The 15578-nt window shown below is 38.5% G+C and overlaps 1 protein-coding gene across 1 annotated transcript in view; it reads left to right on the top strand.

The window, feature by feature from the left end:
• The first annotated feature begins 11361 nt into the window (after positions 1 to 11361).
• Positions 11362 to 15578, top strand: part of LOC111147576 (phosphatase and actin regulator 2) — a 111352-nt gene continuing 107135 nt past the window's right edge. Inside the window, exon 1 of the mRNA XM_022503686.1 lies at positions 11362 to 11407. Coding sequence (XP_022359394.1) covers positions 11362 to 11407 — 46 coding nt within the window. The remainder of the gene's footprint in view (positions 11408 to 15578) is intronic.

Raw genomic sequence — 15578 nt, forward strand, 5'->3', positions numbered from 1 at the left:
ATCGGGCTCCTTGCTCGTCAGGGAGCCTGCTTCTCCCTCTGCCTCTGCCTGCCATTCTGTCTGCCTGTGCTCGCTCTCTCTCCCTCTCTCTCTCTCTGATAAATAAATAAAATCTTAAAAAAAAAAAAACAAAAAAACATCTGACTCTTGATTTCTGCTCAGATCATGATCTCAGAGTCCTGGGATGGAGCAGCTCATCCTCCTTCCCCTCCCCTCCACGCCCCTCCTCCCCCTCCTCCCTCTTGCCTCCCCCCTCCTCCCCCTCCTCCCCCTCCTCCTCTCTGCTTGGGATTCTCTCTCTCCTTCTCTCCGCCCCCACCCCCTTGCATGAGCACGTGCACTCTCTCTCAAAAAAGAAAGTAAATTCATCTCTCTACTAGTGATGTTTCAGGTCTTCCAACTTCCAGGTAGTTCCGTTTTGCATCTTGAATTGTCTTCACCTACATCCCAATTACTTTTTCCATTCAAAAGTGTAGAGCATTCTCTGATTGCATGAGCCCCTGCTTTTCACATGGATGAAGGACGGTACTGAATGTACCAAAGCAATAAATCGCCTCTCTTGATTTTTAGTTCTTTCGTTTGTGTCCCCCTTTTTTATTCTCCTTCTTCTCTGTTCATTCCTTTTTTCTTTTCTTCTTCACCTTCATGAGCTTAATACTTAACTAATTTAATGCATAACTTTATCCCTAAAGCAACCTTCCTGCCTGCCTGCCTCCCTTTCTCCTTCCCTCCCTTCATTCCTTCCTTCCTTTAAAATAAAGGCTGTTAGGGTTTTAAATATACCTCTGATTACCCCCATTAACATCAACCCACATGTTCTGTGACACTTTCATTGTTGTTTCCTTCTAAACATTTTATGAGTTACAATTTGATTTCCTTGCATTTCTTAGGAGTACATTTTTTTTTTAATTTCCAAAAACTATATGGGAGACATTTTTGTTTCTGTTTTTAAGTATTTTTCTTCTTGATTTGGAAATCAATACATTTAATTATGGTCAGAGACTGTGGACTGTTTAATATGAGGTCTTTAAAATTTATTTAGATTTTACATATGATCCAGTATTAGCTCCGTGTCTAGTTGCCATTTCTTGAGCACAGGTCTCTGCATACATCTGCTGTCAAGCTTGTCATTTGGATTGTTCAGATCCCTAACCTTGAAAGTATTCTGTCCTCTTGATCTTATTACTTTTTGATGATATACTAAAATTTCTCCATTTTCTTGTGGGTTTGTCAGTTTATCCTTGCAATTCTGTTAGTTTTTGCTTTTCATATTTCAAGGTTCTGATGGTGAGGTATTCCCCTTAATAATTTGTACGTGCATCTTCTTGTTACTTTTTTTTATCCTTTGTAATAGATCCCTCTATTCTATTAATTTTTTTAAAGATTTTATTTATTTATTTGACAGACAGAGATCACAAGTAGACAGAGAGGCAGGCAGATAGAGAGGAAAGGAAGCAGGCTCTCTTCCAAGCAGAGAGCCCAATGCAGGGCTCGATCCCAGGACCCTGGGATCATGACCTGAGCCGAAAGCAGAGGCTTTAACCCACTGAGCCACCCAGGCACCCCACTCTCTTTATTATTTTGACTATAATTTTAATTCATCTATTTTTTAAAAAATTTATTTATTTATTTTGAGAGAGACAGAGTGAGTGTGGCGGGGGTGGGGAGGGGTTGGACAAAGGGAGAGGGAGAGAGAATCCTCAAGCAGACTCCCCACTGAATGCAGAGCCCAACCTAGGACTCAATCCCAGGACCCTGAGCTCATGACATGAGCTGAAATCAAGAGTTGGATGTTGAACTGACTAAGCCAACTAGGCATCCCAATTATTAATATTGATATATCAATTTTCCTTTGGTAAGCATTTGCTTGGTATGTATTTTTCATGCTTTTATTTTCATCTTTTTTTGGCAGAGAGAGAAAGATATATAATATTTCTGCTTCCTCCAATCTTTTAGTGTCTGTCATTAGATAAGGATATTCCTTTCACATGTATTGCAATTACTGATTTGGACTTGCCTTGACCATCTTAATTTGTATCATCTTTTTTTAGCATGCTCTTTTTCAATTTTTTTCTTTCATTTTACTATCTCATTATTTGGGTTAATAAAAACTTCTATTTTCCCTTTCTTTTATTTGCTAACTTGGAAGCTCATTATTGTATTTTTCTTATTACTTGAAACAATAAATTTTTCTAACAAAATCAAAAACTATTCAATTTGTCTGTCTTCTTTCTGGTCAAAATCAAGACATTAACATATATTAAAAATTTACTGACTACCTCTCCATTTTGCATACCCAGTCTTTTATTAAGTCCATCATAATTTTATCAATTTCTGTACCCACTATTGTTTTTTGCATCTCACCCTTAATCTGGGCTCATTTTCTCTCTTGTTGAGGAATATTCTGTAGAAGTACCTTTAGTGATAAACCACTTTTAGTGAGTGATTATTTGACTTAGTGAATGTTTATCTGGGTATGGAATTCTAAGTTGACAGTTATTTCTCTGTAACATCAGGAAAATATAATTCTGTTGGCTTCTTCGATTTATTGGGATTCCTTGATGTGGCCTTCCTTGTCTACTCACTACTTTTTTTATTTTCTCTGTATCCATAGTACTCAATTTTACCAGATGTGTCTAGATTTTTTTTCCTTGATGTCACCTAGCATTGTTTTCATTCTCCCCTTGGATGTCTACTGAACATCTCAAAATTGGACCTATAATTTTCCACTTTCAACCCACTCTACTCACAGTTGTCCCATTTTGATTCATGGCAACTTGGACCTTCCAGTTGCTCATACAAAATTTTGAAATCATCCTTGCTTCATCTCTTTTCTCTCATGCCACACATGCAACCCATGAAGAAGTTTGGCTCTACCTTAAAATGGATCCAAAATCCAGGTACATTTCACCATTCCCACTGCTGCCAAACTGGTCTAAGTCACCATCATTTCCTGCCTGGATTATTTCTGTAGTATCTCTGCTTCCAACCTTGGCTCCCCTGTCCTCTACTCAGAAGCCATAGTGATCCTAAAATATGTCAGATCATGGTTTTTTTGATCAAAACTATCCCTGCATCTCCATCCCATTTGTAGTAAAAGCCAAAGTCCATGGTCAACTACAAGGTCTTACAAGGCTTATAATCACTTTCTCATCTGCCCTTCCTTTAATACTCCAATCTCACTGCTTGAACATACAGCATATTCTTATCTTTGTATTAATTGGCCTTTCTGCTAGGAAGGCTTTTCCTTCTGATAGCCACATGGCTAACTCCATCACCTGGTTTGGGTCTATACTCAAATAGCCCCCTTTCAGTGACCGTCCCATGCTAATCCAATCTCCTACTCTTCTCTGTTGTATTGCACTTCTCATCTAAATTGTTATAAAATTTGCTGACTTATTGTGTCCATAGCTTATTTTCTGTCCTTTCACTAAAATATAAGTTCTATGAGTGCAGGTATTTTTACTTCATGTTTAATTCTATATACCAAATACTTAGAACAGAGCGTAATAAAAGAAGCATAATAAATATTTGCTGGGTGAATAATGAGCCAATAAGTAATTCTTATTTATACAGAACTATCATTCATATATATAATATAATATAATATAATATAATATGATTTGTATTTTCACAGCACAGGAATACAATGAGATAAAGTTACAACCCAAAAGTCAAGTAATTGGTAAATAGTTCAACAAACTTTGCTATAGCCATACCATGGAACACTACTCAACGAAAAGGAACAAAATACTGACACGTACATGGATAAATATCAAAAACATTATGTGAGGGGCATCTGGGTGGCTCAGTGGGTTAAAGCCTCTGCCTTCGGCTCAGGTCATGATCCCAGGGTCCTGGGATCAAGCCTTGCATCGGGCTCTCTGCTCAGCGGGGAGCCTGCTTTCTTTCCTCTCTCTCTGCCTGCCTCTGCCTACTTCTGATCTCTGTCAAATAAATAAATAAAATCTTTAAAAAAAATTAAGTGGGGGCACCTGGGTGGCTCAGTGGGTTAAAGCCTCTGCCTTCAGCTCAGGTCATGATCTCAGGGTCCTGGGATGAGCCCTGCATCAGGCTCTCTGCTCAGCAGGGAGCCTGTTTCCTCCTCTCTCTCTGTCTGCCTCTCTGCCTACTTGTGATCTCTGTCTGTCAAATAAATAAATAAAATCTTTAAAAAAAAAAATGAAGTGAAAGAAACCGGACATTAAAAACCTGCATATGGTGTTTTCTCATTTATGTGATGTTTTAGAGAAGTCAAAACAACAGGGATGGGAAGCAGGTCAGGAGTCCTCCAGTGCCATTGGGTGGGACAGGGATTAACTACAGGACATGAAAGAAGTTTTGAAGGCTTTCAAAGTTTTCAGAAACTTTACTGTGGTGGTAGTTATACTATTTTTTACCAAAACTCGTTGAACTGTTTACATAAAATAAATTATTCCTCAAAATTATTTATAATGTAAATTATTCCTCAAAAAGCTGTAAGCAATAAACAAACAAATGCAGTTTAGATGATCCACATGTGATCAAAATTTAATCTGTCTTTGATTTAGGAAGCATGTCACCGTCTGGAGGCATCTTCAGAATCAACTGCTTCCTCTGTGCTGGAAAGATGCAGATTTGGCAATTGACAAAGTTCAGAGCCTCCTCTGTAGCAGCCTGTTGCTCATCCTTAATCCCTGGTGGAACAAATCTCTATCAAAGTACTCACTTCCACAATCCTTTACGTGTAAGCCACAATGCCCACCCTCCACAGCATGCATATATATATATATATATATATATATATATATATATATATATATATAAAAATCCGCACTATGAACTCCCACCAGGATAGGGTCTGCGCCTCACTTATGTCCCATGCACAATGGGTACTGACCTGATGGGAGGTGCTCAGTCCGTGTAACTGAACCACTAGACGATTATTTGTAGCATGGCATATAAAAGCAAATTTACAGTCATTGACAGACTTGATAATATTTTGCTAGGGAGTCTGTGTTACTATTCTCAAAATCATACATAGAGTTCCAGATGATTTTTTTTTATCCATACTTCAAGTTGCTGTAATTACGGAGGTAATGTAAATGCTTATTCTTTTATTTACCCCTTATGTATTGAGTGCCCTCTATATGCCAGACATTTGGTAAGTCCTATGGATGGATGTGGTGGTTAATAGAACAAGCATTTGGGAGTGCTTGAGTGGCTCAGTTGGTTAAGCATCTGCCCTTGGCTCAGGTTGTGATCTCAGGGTCCTGGGATCAGCCCTGCATGAGGTTCCCTGCTCAGTGGGGACTGCACTTCTCTCTCTCCCTCTGCCCCTCCCCCTGCTTGTGCTCCCATCTGCTCTTTCTCTTTGTCTCTCAGATAAATAAATAAAATCTTAAACCAAACAACCATGATTTGGGCCTTACCTTAAGCAATTATTTTCTGTAAATTGGGCAGTAATTATTAAAGATGTCTTTAATGGTTGGTCTCTATAGATTTTGATCAGTAATTAAAAATTATTAATTTTACAGCAGTTGTCAGGGTCTTAGACACTGTGGATGAGTAATTTGTCTTTCCTGTGGAATGAAGTGCAGTAAATTACACACTATTTCTCCTGGGGTGGAGAAAATTTGGGGGAAAGGAAACTGCAGCACCACCCATAAGGTCTTTATTTTCCAGGATAAATCTTCCTAACTGTCCAACTCAGTCACTAAGTAAGCACACGTGAGATCCACCACGCCCTCTGCGGAGACTCACTCGGGGCAAGGCAGGGGTAAGGTATTTTGATAATCCTAGCTTGAGCAAGCAGTAGAAGGAAAACTCAGGAAATAAATCCTATAAAAATATGAGAACAATAGGAAAGAAAAGCCTGTTTTACAGGTTTGTTTCCTGTTCTAATACTTGTGGAATGTGTTTTTCTCTTCTGTTGATGTATAATATGACTAGAAAATTCTTTTCTTAATCAGAATTCTCCTTTGTTTGTTTATATCATCATGTTAAAACTAAAATCTCTCAGCATTGTCCAAATAAAAGGCATAGGAAGCATTTGGTCGCAATGCTATAGAATAACATTTAAAAAAGTAAACACTAGTTACATATACAGAATTTCAACTGAAATCATAAGATCCAGTAAAATTTTAACTAGCATTTTAGTAATTATATTTTTCTAAGTAAGTTTCCTTTCACAAAATGTAGCCAAGTTTTGGAGTAATACAAAGTTTTAAAAACCGGGCAGATGTTCAAAAAAGGTGCCTTAATACTTAAAAATGTTTGTATATTGTTTTTTGTTTCTGGGTTATGTATTCTTTTACCTGATTATTAGAACCCCTTGTGTCAAAATAACCTTCCAACTTTAAAAATTGCCCTCTAGCGTGCTTGCTTTGGCAGCACATATACTAAAAAAATAGAAACTACCCTCTAGCACCTCCATCAGCGGAAAAAAGAAAAGACAGTTGTTTGCTTTTTAGTAAATCTGATTATGGTAAATAGAAAGAAAATAATTGGCTAACATAGTAGTCTTAGATGACCTGTGAATTTCTGTTGTTTCTTCTGACCGTTGTTATCTAGAAAACAAACTAGTACTTTGGGGGAAAAAATTCCTATTTGGGAAATTACTCAGTTTTAATCACTTTCATTTCCTTCCCAGTAGGAAAGGGTTTTTCTTTGACTGTAATTCCCCTGACTCAGGGACATGTCTGTAATTCACCAAATTTTCATGGCCAAGTCCAGGAATAAGAGCACCAGTTAAGAGAATCTTTGTCTTCTCGTACATGTACATGGTCACCACCAGCCACCTTGCTTCCTGGACCACCACTGTTCTGACCAACCATCTCATCTGTTGGGAGCCTGCTGAACCCTTCTCTCCCACCCAGCTGCTGGTATCTCAAAATGGGTTTTGTGGCATCCGGGCAAAGCAGACCCTCAGGATGTGTATTCATGGCATTTGTGTTCTGAGGGAGAAAGGTCTCACTCTTTCTCCCACTCCAAGTTCTGAGGGAGAAAGGTCTCACTCTTTCTCCCACTCCAGGCCACCTGGAAAAGACTGGCAGTCACCTAAAGCATAGGATTTGGTAGTGATGACTGTTCTAATTATACAGCATCTTCTCTAGCCACTGAATTGTGTATCTACAATTTGGACTTGGATCTAGTAGGTATGGACCTTTCCACAAACAGATAGCTAAAGTTTGGGTTTATTTATGCCTTTCACTTTTATCTAGTAGATCTAGTGATTTCCATCCAGCAGGGGTGCAAGTGTAACTTTGGGTACCCTAGCTAGGAGAGCTTCATAACTCCAAATCAGACCAGTGAAATCTGTGTGAGGAGGTAAACTGCTTGAAAACCTCGATGTGTATCTACAACCTTTTTGTCAAAAGGCAAACCAGATACAGGAAGGGGAAATTCTATCTAACTAATCCACTCACTTTAACTTCTTTCTGGAATTAAATGAATAAATCTTTCAGGGATTGAAAGTTATTTAGACTGTAGGGTGGAAAAATCAGTAGATGCCATCATTTTATATTTTTAGGAGAGCTTAACATAGACTATTCCTCAATGTCAGTCATGGTATGACCTGATGACAGGATATTATAAAGGATGAAAGTAGTGGTATGCTGAAGGCAGCTCATAGAAGCAAGTTGTTAAATTTCCAGGAATTTTGCAAACGAATTGACATAAATTTTGCAAGCCAGTTGATGACTTGTTGAATTGGCCATTGTAGGAGTATTTACATTAAAGAAATCGGCAAATACAATGTATACTTCCCAAACCAATCTTGTCCCCCACCCCCAGACAAACCCGAGTATTGAGTATTTATCAGGATATCGCTGGATAAGAGTTTGGTTTAGAAATACCGACCAAAAAACAGGACCAAAGGGATAAATGCTGAACAATTAAAAAATAGATGGCTTCCTCAGAGTTAGATGTTGGTACTAATCTTTTTTTTTTTTTTTAAGATTTTATTTATTTATTTGACAGAGAGAGAGCGAAAGAGGGAACACAGGCAGGGGGAGTGGGAGAGGGAGAAGCAGGCTTCCGAAGGAGCAGGGAGCCCAATGCAGGACTCAATCCCAGAACCCCAGGATCATGACGTGAGCTGAAGGCAGATGCTTAACGACTGAGCCACCCAGGCGCTCCGGCACTAATCTTATTTAACATTTTTTTTTTTTTTTAAAGATTTATTTATTTGACAGAGAGAGATCACAAGCAGGCAGAGAGAGAGGAGGAAGCAGGCTCCCTGCTGAGCAGAGAGCCCGATGCGGGGCTTGATCCCAGGACCCTGAGATCATGACCCGAGCCGAAGGCAGCGGCTTAACCCACTGAGCCACCCAGGCGCCCCCTTATTTAACATTTTTATAAACTCCCTGGAAAGAGGTAATACACAGAGAAACGTCCATATTTTTCCGATGACAATAAATGTTCCCATAGTTTAGCCATAAACTGTAGGATTAACACCCAGAGCTCTTAGTAAGACTATATATTGGCTGAATAATTATCTTAATAAGGCAAGAAAAAGACAATTTTGGAAATTTTCTTAAAATAATCTTGTTAGGTGATAAATTCTAATGTGATGACCTATAAATGGAATTTAGGGATTTCTGTAGACTTTTTCCTATGTTCATTAGTATAATTTGTTAGCCTTGATAAAAAGGCAACAAAATAGAATAACTGTCCCACTCTTATAAAGAAACCTTGATGTATACTTATTGCAGTTTTTGGCTGACATGTTTCAAGGATAGTGTAATGGAACTGGAAAAGTTTCAGAGAAAAGGGTGTAACTTGATCGGGGATTATAAGAATCTCACATGAGGCTAAGATTATATTAACTAGCAAATCCTGAAAGGTTTTGAGTAAGGTAAATATAGATGGATTTAGTAAATCCTGAAAGAAGAGAACTACAGAGTACCCCTTTGATGTTTGAAATAAGAATTTGTAGAAGAAATAAAAAAGAAACACATTATTTCTCAAGGAAGAGAAGTAATGATAGCAAAATGATAGTAATGATTTAGCCTTTGTCATTTAAAAAAATCATTACATTTACATAATCTTTAAGGTTTTATTTATTTATTTGAGAGAAAGTGAGAGCATGAGCCGGTGGAGCAGAGGGAGAGGGAGAGAGAATTTGAAGCCGACTCGCCTGAGGGAGGAGCCCAATTAGGGCTCAGTCTTCACCACCCTGAGATCATGACCTGAGCAGAAACTAAGAGGTGGATGCTTAAAGGCCTGAGCCTCCCTGGCGCCCCTCCATTTACATACTTTTAATGTGCAAAATTTGCCATATCTTTCTTATGATCAGTAACCTCCCTTATTAATTGGGCTCAATCAATGAAAGGAAGAGTGTGAAGTTCCCTCCTCTCAATTTCAGTTGAGAAAACACTTAACTTGAATTTTTTGTTGTTGTTGTTATTGTTTTAAGGCAAACTTATTAAAGCAAAGAAATGGAAAGGCCATTATAATTGTTTCCTCTCACTGATGAGTCCCCCAGGTGGGATGTGTTCCCAAAATACAACAGTTTTGCATTTTTTTTAAGGTTTTATTTATTTATTTGACAGAGAGAGACACAGCGAGAGAGGGAATACAGCAGAGGGAGTGGGAGAGGGAGAAGCAGGCTCCCCGCGGAGCAGGGAGCCGGATGTGGGACTTGATTCCAGGACTCTAGGATCATGACCTGAGTGGAAGGCAGATGCTTTACAACTGAGCCACCCAGGCGCCCCACAGTTTTGCATTTTATAAAGAACTTCAGTTGATTTCATTTCATTGCCCTAGTTAGAACTCACATCTTGGTTAATCCTCAATTTCATTAAAAAAAAAAAATCAAGTGTCTTAAGAATGAATTAGGCAAAGGGAAATAGATAATTGATCACACTATTATAGGGGAAAAAATTCTCCACAATAGAGGGTGGACTGTTTGGGTGTGAACAAAATCGGGCAACATGCCTAATTATGATGAATCAGACAAGTAAATGCTTTTCAAAAAATAAAGTAAGGCTGTGTGTGATCTTAGTAATACAAACTTCAGAAAAAAAGATTTTCATGCTTAAGGTATTAAATAAGTTAGATTATTGTTTCATAATATATATATAATAGCTTTTAATATTTAGAGTGGAATGTCTAGGATAACCTAAAAAGTGAACGCTGTGGCAAATGCACTAAATATATTGCAGTTAATTTTTCACTTTTTAATGAAATATGCCCATCCAGAAAAATGCACAAATCATAGTATACAGTGAAATTTCATCAAGTGAACACATTTATGTGCTCTAATGTACAATGTACATTGTCTAATGTCTAATGTACAATCTATTGATATATATATGTATAGACACAAACACACATACATATACATATATACATTTGATGAGTAATCTATCGAGTGTATATTATATTATGTATATGTATAATATATGTATATGTATAATACATATAATATTTATAATATACACTCCATAGATTACTCATCAATTGTATATACCAAGAGTATCTATATTCATATTTTTAAGAAGTTTGGGGTTGAGATTTACTTGTGGGAGGATTTAATTCAACTTTTAGGGAATGTTAGCTCCTAAAACAAATTACCATTTTTTTTTGTTGTTTTCCCATTTTGTATATTTTAAACACCTTACCACAAGGTTTCAGAGATTTCACAGTGATTTATAGGACAGGTGAGCTTACTGGAATTTAGTTGGTAGAGAGCAAGGCCTGTCCTTTGCTGGTCTCACACATAGATCCATCTATCAGATTTATTGTTCAGGGTAGCTGAGGCCACTAATTTTTTTTGTTTGTTAAAAGGAAGCTAACTTAAGGAGGAAAGCCCCACACAGCAGACATCTACCAGTCCTGCAGCAGTGCCAACAGAACGTGAGGAAGAAATCAACTTTAAAGAACAAATTTTGTTAAATTAAGTACCGTGACTAAGTACTTTAATTCCTTTTCTTATAGCCCTAAGGGATCATTTGACATTGAACCTTTTAAGTGAAGCGGGAGTCGCCTGAACTCTCTACTACCCTGGGGGGGTGCCGGCCTCACAGCCCCCGCGGGCGCCGCTGGACCCGAGGGGCCTCTCCCCTCCCCACTACTCAGCCCCCTACAGCCATCCCCACCTCCCCTCCTCCGCACCCTCTCCCCTCCCTCCTCCCCCGTGACCCCTGACCCCAGCTAATCTGCATAGAGGAATGACAGGCATCCGCTGGGCAGGATCCGCCTCGCCGGCTGCGGCCGGCCGGGCTGGGAGACCCGCGCGGGGGAGAAGGTGAGGGATTCCGGAGGGCCGCTCCGCACAGCCGGGGAAATGAACGCTTGGAAACCTGCCTGCGAGCGGACCCATGACCGAAGGACCAAAGGAGCCGCGTGATCGCCAGACCTGGCCCCGCGACCCCAGACATGGGCCAGACCTCGGTCTCCACGCTGTCCCCGCAGCCCAGCAGCGGTGAGTCCAGGGCGCACTGGGCGCCTCCGCCGCGCGGGCGCTGGGCTTGCTCAGGGCAGCTGGGACGGCCGAGGGTTCCGCGGCAGGTCGGGCTCTGCCCGAAGCCGCCAAGTCCCTCGGAGAAACCCGAGAGGTAGCGCTCCCCCAAACTCTTTGTCGCGGAGAAGTGGAATGCGTTTTGGGATCCAGCCGATTTCACCTTAAAGGCACAGGCTCCATTTTCCGTAGGAGATGCCTCGCCTGAGTGTTTATCTGAGTTTCTCCCGAGCCCGAAAGTTGCGAGAAAGGCCGTTTGCGTATTGCGGTGTTTTTAAAACGCGAAACTTAGAGAGCAAGACAAACGTGCCAACAGGTTTTTCTGTGTTTACGCTTGGCTTCCGAGCAGACTAGGACTGAATTCTTTCAAGCTTGTCAACTGATTTATGGTTTGTTTTCGGAGTAGAAGTGCTGATTGCTTTCTTTTATCCTGGCAGAACTCTGAATACTTAGAAACTAACTTTAAAAGGGCTTAATCGTTTCTAAAGACAATTGTTTTGTTTTTGTTAGCCACATACGCTGTAACATTGGGGGAAACGTACCTCACAGACTCAGTTATCGAGGGCTGAAGTTCGTTTCATGGAATCGTGGGTAACGTTTCTAAGATACAGTGATCTGTTGAAAAAGTTTGTTTTTTTCCATTTTCTTTCAAAAAGGGAAGGAAGGTAAGCTTGGCATTTCTCCAGCAGGGTAGGGATAAACAACTTTTTGGTGGCGTTACTTGTGATTGGATAATGAAATAAATGTAAACGGTCCTATTTTGATATTTTTCCACCAACATTAAAAAAAAAAAAAAAAACCAAACCCCAAAGGGGCCTTTTACGTTATTCCTTGAGATATCTGATACACTTTTAAAATTGTGTAAACATTAACAGGATCTTGTTGAAAGGAAGTGACAGGGCAGAGATGAAGGTTTTTTTAATCAGCTCCAGGATGTCTCCCAGCTAGATAGCATTCTATCATTCCAACTTACCCCCACATGGGTTTGTTTATACTGCGGAGCTCCACACCCTGAGAAATCATAAGCTTTGTTGGGGCTTATTTTAATGTCCACAGAGGAACCCTCTACAAAGGAGAGAACTCAAAATCAAAAAAAAAAGATCACACCTTCTCTTCCTGTTAAGGACAAGGTTGTACAAAGCTCTAGAACATCAGAGACTTCGTATTGATGGCTTTTGGGGATGGGATGGGCAGGGGAGGGTGTTGATTAGGATCTTAACTTTAGTAAACTATCTTGTGCAAATGAGGCTTCCTTTCCTTTGTCTTTCTCTAAAGCAGGGTGACTTCTTTCATTTTAAGGAAGAGTTAATATTTTAAATTTCTGCACTGGTAAAACAGAATTAAATCAGCGCTCAAATACAACAAGTAGAAAGTACTGCCCTGAATTTAGTTCTTTTGCTGCAAAATATTGTTAGGGTTAATATTAGAAAAGTGAATTTTGCCTTTACGAAAAGCGAGGAATATTACATAACTGATCACTAAGAAGCAGAGTAGAATTTTAGAATATGACTGTCCTAGCTCTTACCCAATATAGCAAAAAAATGCCCAGATTGCTATAAATCCCAATAAAATGACTAATCATGTCGAGAAATTGTGCAGCTGGTTTATACAAAAATTAATTTAAACAAAAAGTTATGCTTGATCATAAAAGATATTTGATTTGGGCTTTTGTAAAATAATCATTTTAGACTACAAGTCAGCTTGCTTTTCACTCTTGAACTTTCAGCTTAGGGCTGCATCTGTTTCTCTACGTTTTAGGAAGACCATTAAGCATTATTTCTGAAAACATGCAGTTAGAACCATTATTTCTATTTTTTAAAAACAACTTGATTGACATATAATTAATATACCATGAAATTCACCCACTAAAAATGTACAATTTATTTGTTAGTGCATTCAGTGTTGCACAACCATCAATCTCTTTTCCCAGCCTACTCAACCCCCAGCCCCAGTCCTAATGAACCACTAATCTACTTTCTAGTTTTGTGGATTTGCTATTTCTGAACATTTCATATGAATGGAAACATACATCACACACCCTTTTGTGGCTAACTTCTTTCACTATCAGGGGTCATCTGTTTTGTAGCATGGATCACTACTTCCATTTCTTTTCAGTGCCCGTAACGTTCCCCTGTATGGACATACCACATTTTAGCTATCCATCAGTTGGTGAACATTTGGGTTATTTCTCTGTTTTGGTTCTATGAATAGTGCTGCTATGAACTTCATGTGCAAGTTATTGGTGAACATATGTTTTCATTTCTCTTTGGTATATTCTTAAGAGTGGAATTGCTGGGTCACATGGTAACTTTATGTTTGTGTTATGTTTTAAGGAACTGCCAAGTAGTTTTCCAAAGCAGCTGTACCATTTTACATCCCTCCAGCAGTGTATGAAGGTTTCCATTTCTCCACATCCTTGCCAATACTTGTTATATATCTTTTTGATTGTGGCCATCCTAGTAAATGTGAAGTTGTATCTCATCGTGGTTTTGATTTGCATTTTCCTAATTACTAATGACATTGGGCATCTTTTCATGTACATGTTGGCCATCTGTATGTCTTCTTTGGAAAAATGTCTATTCAGGTCCTTTGCCCAATTTTAATTGGATAATTTGACTTTCTGTTATTGAGATTAAAGACTTCTTTATGCACTGGAGATAAGTCATTACCAGATATGTGATTTACAGATACTTTCTCCCATTCTCTGGATTGTCTTTTCACTTTCTTGACGTGGTTTGCCTTTCAGAATTTTGAAAAAATTTTTTAAAGATTTTATTTATTTATTTGAGAGAAAGAGATAGAGAGAGAGAGAGCATTAGAGGGGAGGTCAGAGGGAGAAGCAGACTCCCCATGGAGCTGGGATTCTGATGTGGGACTCAATCCCAGGACTCCATGATCATGACCTGAGCCGAAATCAGTCGTTTAACCAACTAAGCCACCCAGGTGCCCAGAATTTTGAAATTTTTAATATTTTGTGTTTATCTTCTTTTTCTTTGTATTTTTAGTTATATCTAAGAAACCATTGTGTAACCAATGCCAAGAACAATACCAATACACCTGAGTTTTCTTCTGAGAGTTTCATAATTTTAGCTTCTACATTTAGGTCTGTGATACATTTTAAGTTAATTTTTATGTGTGGTGCTTTGTACTATTCCAGTTTTGTTCTTTTCCATGTGGATATCTAGCTGTCAACACTATTTATTGAAAAGATGATTCTTTCCCTTTTGAATTGTCTTGGCACCATGTCAAAAAAATCAGCTGACAGTATATGTAAGGGTTTGTTTCTGAATACTTCACTTCTGTCCCATTAGTCAATATGTCTATTAATATGCCACACTGTGTAGATTACTGTAGCTTTGTATTAAGTTTTAAAACAAAAGAGTGTGTCATCTAACTTTGTTCTTTTTTTTTTAATTTTTGTTTTTTAAAGATTTTATTTTTAAGTAATCTGTGCACCCAGTAATGGGCTCGAACTCACAACCCTGAGATCAAGCGCTGTGTGCTCTACCAACTGAGCCAGCCAGGTGCCCGAACTTTGTGCTTCTTTTGCAAGATTCTTTTTGCTATTCTAGTCCTCTTGCATTTTTGTATGAATCAGTTGGCTTGTCAGTTTCTGTAAAAAAGCCAGCTGGGACTTTGATAGGGATTGTGTTGAATAACACTATTCTCCTAACAATATGAAGTATTAAAAATAAAAACAACATCAAGTCTTTCAGTCTGTGAACACAAATGTCTCTCTATTTATTTAGATCGTCTTTGATTTCTTTCCACGATGTTTTGTTGTTTTCAATGTGTAAGTATTGCTTTTTCTTTTTTAAATTTATCCCTGTGTATTATTTTTGATGTTATTATAAATGAAATTATATTCTTATTTCATTTTCAGAATGTTGCTACCTAGCATATAGATACACAAAAATAAATTTTTATATATTGATCTTATACCCTGCAAACTTGTGGAACTTATTTTTTAGTCCCAATAGTTTTTCAATGCATTCCTTACGATTTCTATATATAAGATCTATATACAAAATCAGGTACAAATAGAGATAATTTCCCTTCTTGTTTTCCAATCTGAATGCCTTTTATCTTTTTTCCTTGTCTAATTGCCCTCACTTTTTATATACTGTCATGTTGA

Source organism: Enhydra lutris, unplaced genomic scaffold, assembly GCF_002288905.1.
Source record: "Enhydra lutris kenyoni isolate GAN:26980312 unplaced genomic scaffold, ASM228890v2 scaffoldscaffold17, whole genome shotgun sequence".
NCBI lineage: Eukaryota > Metazoa > Chordata > Mammalia > Carnivora > Mustelidae > Enhydra > Enhydra lutris.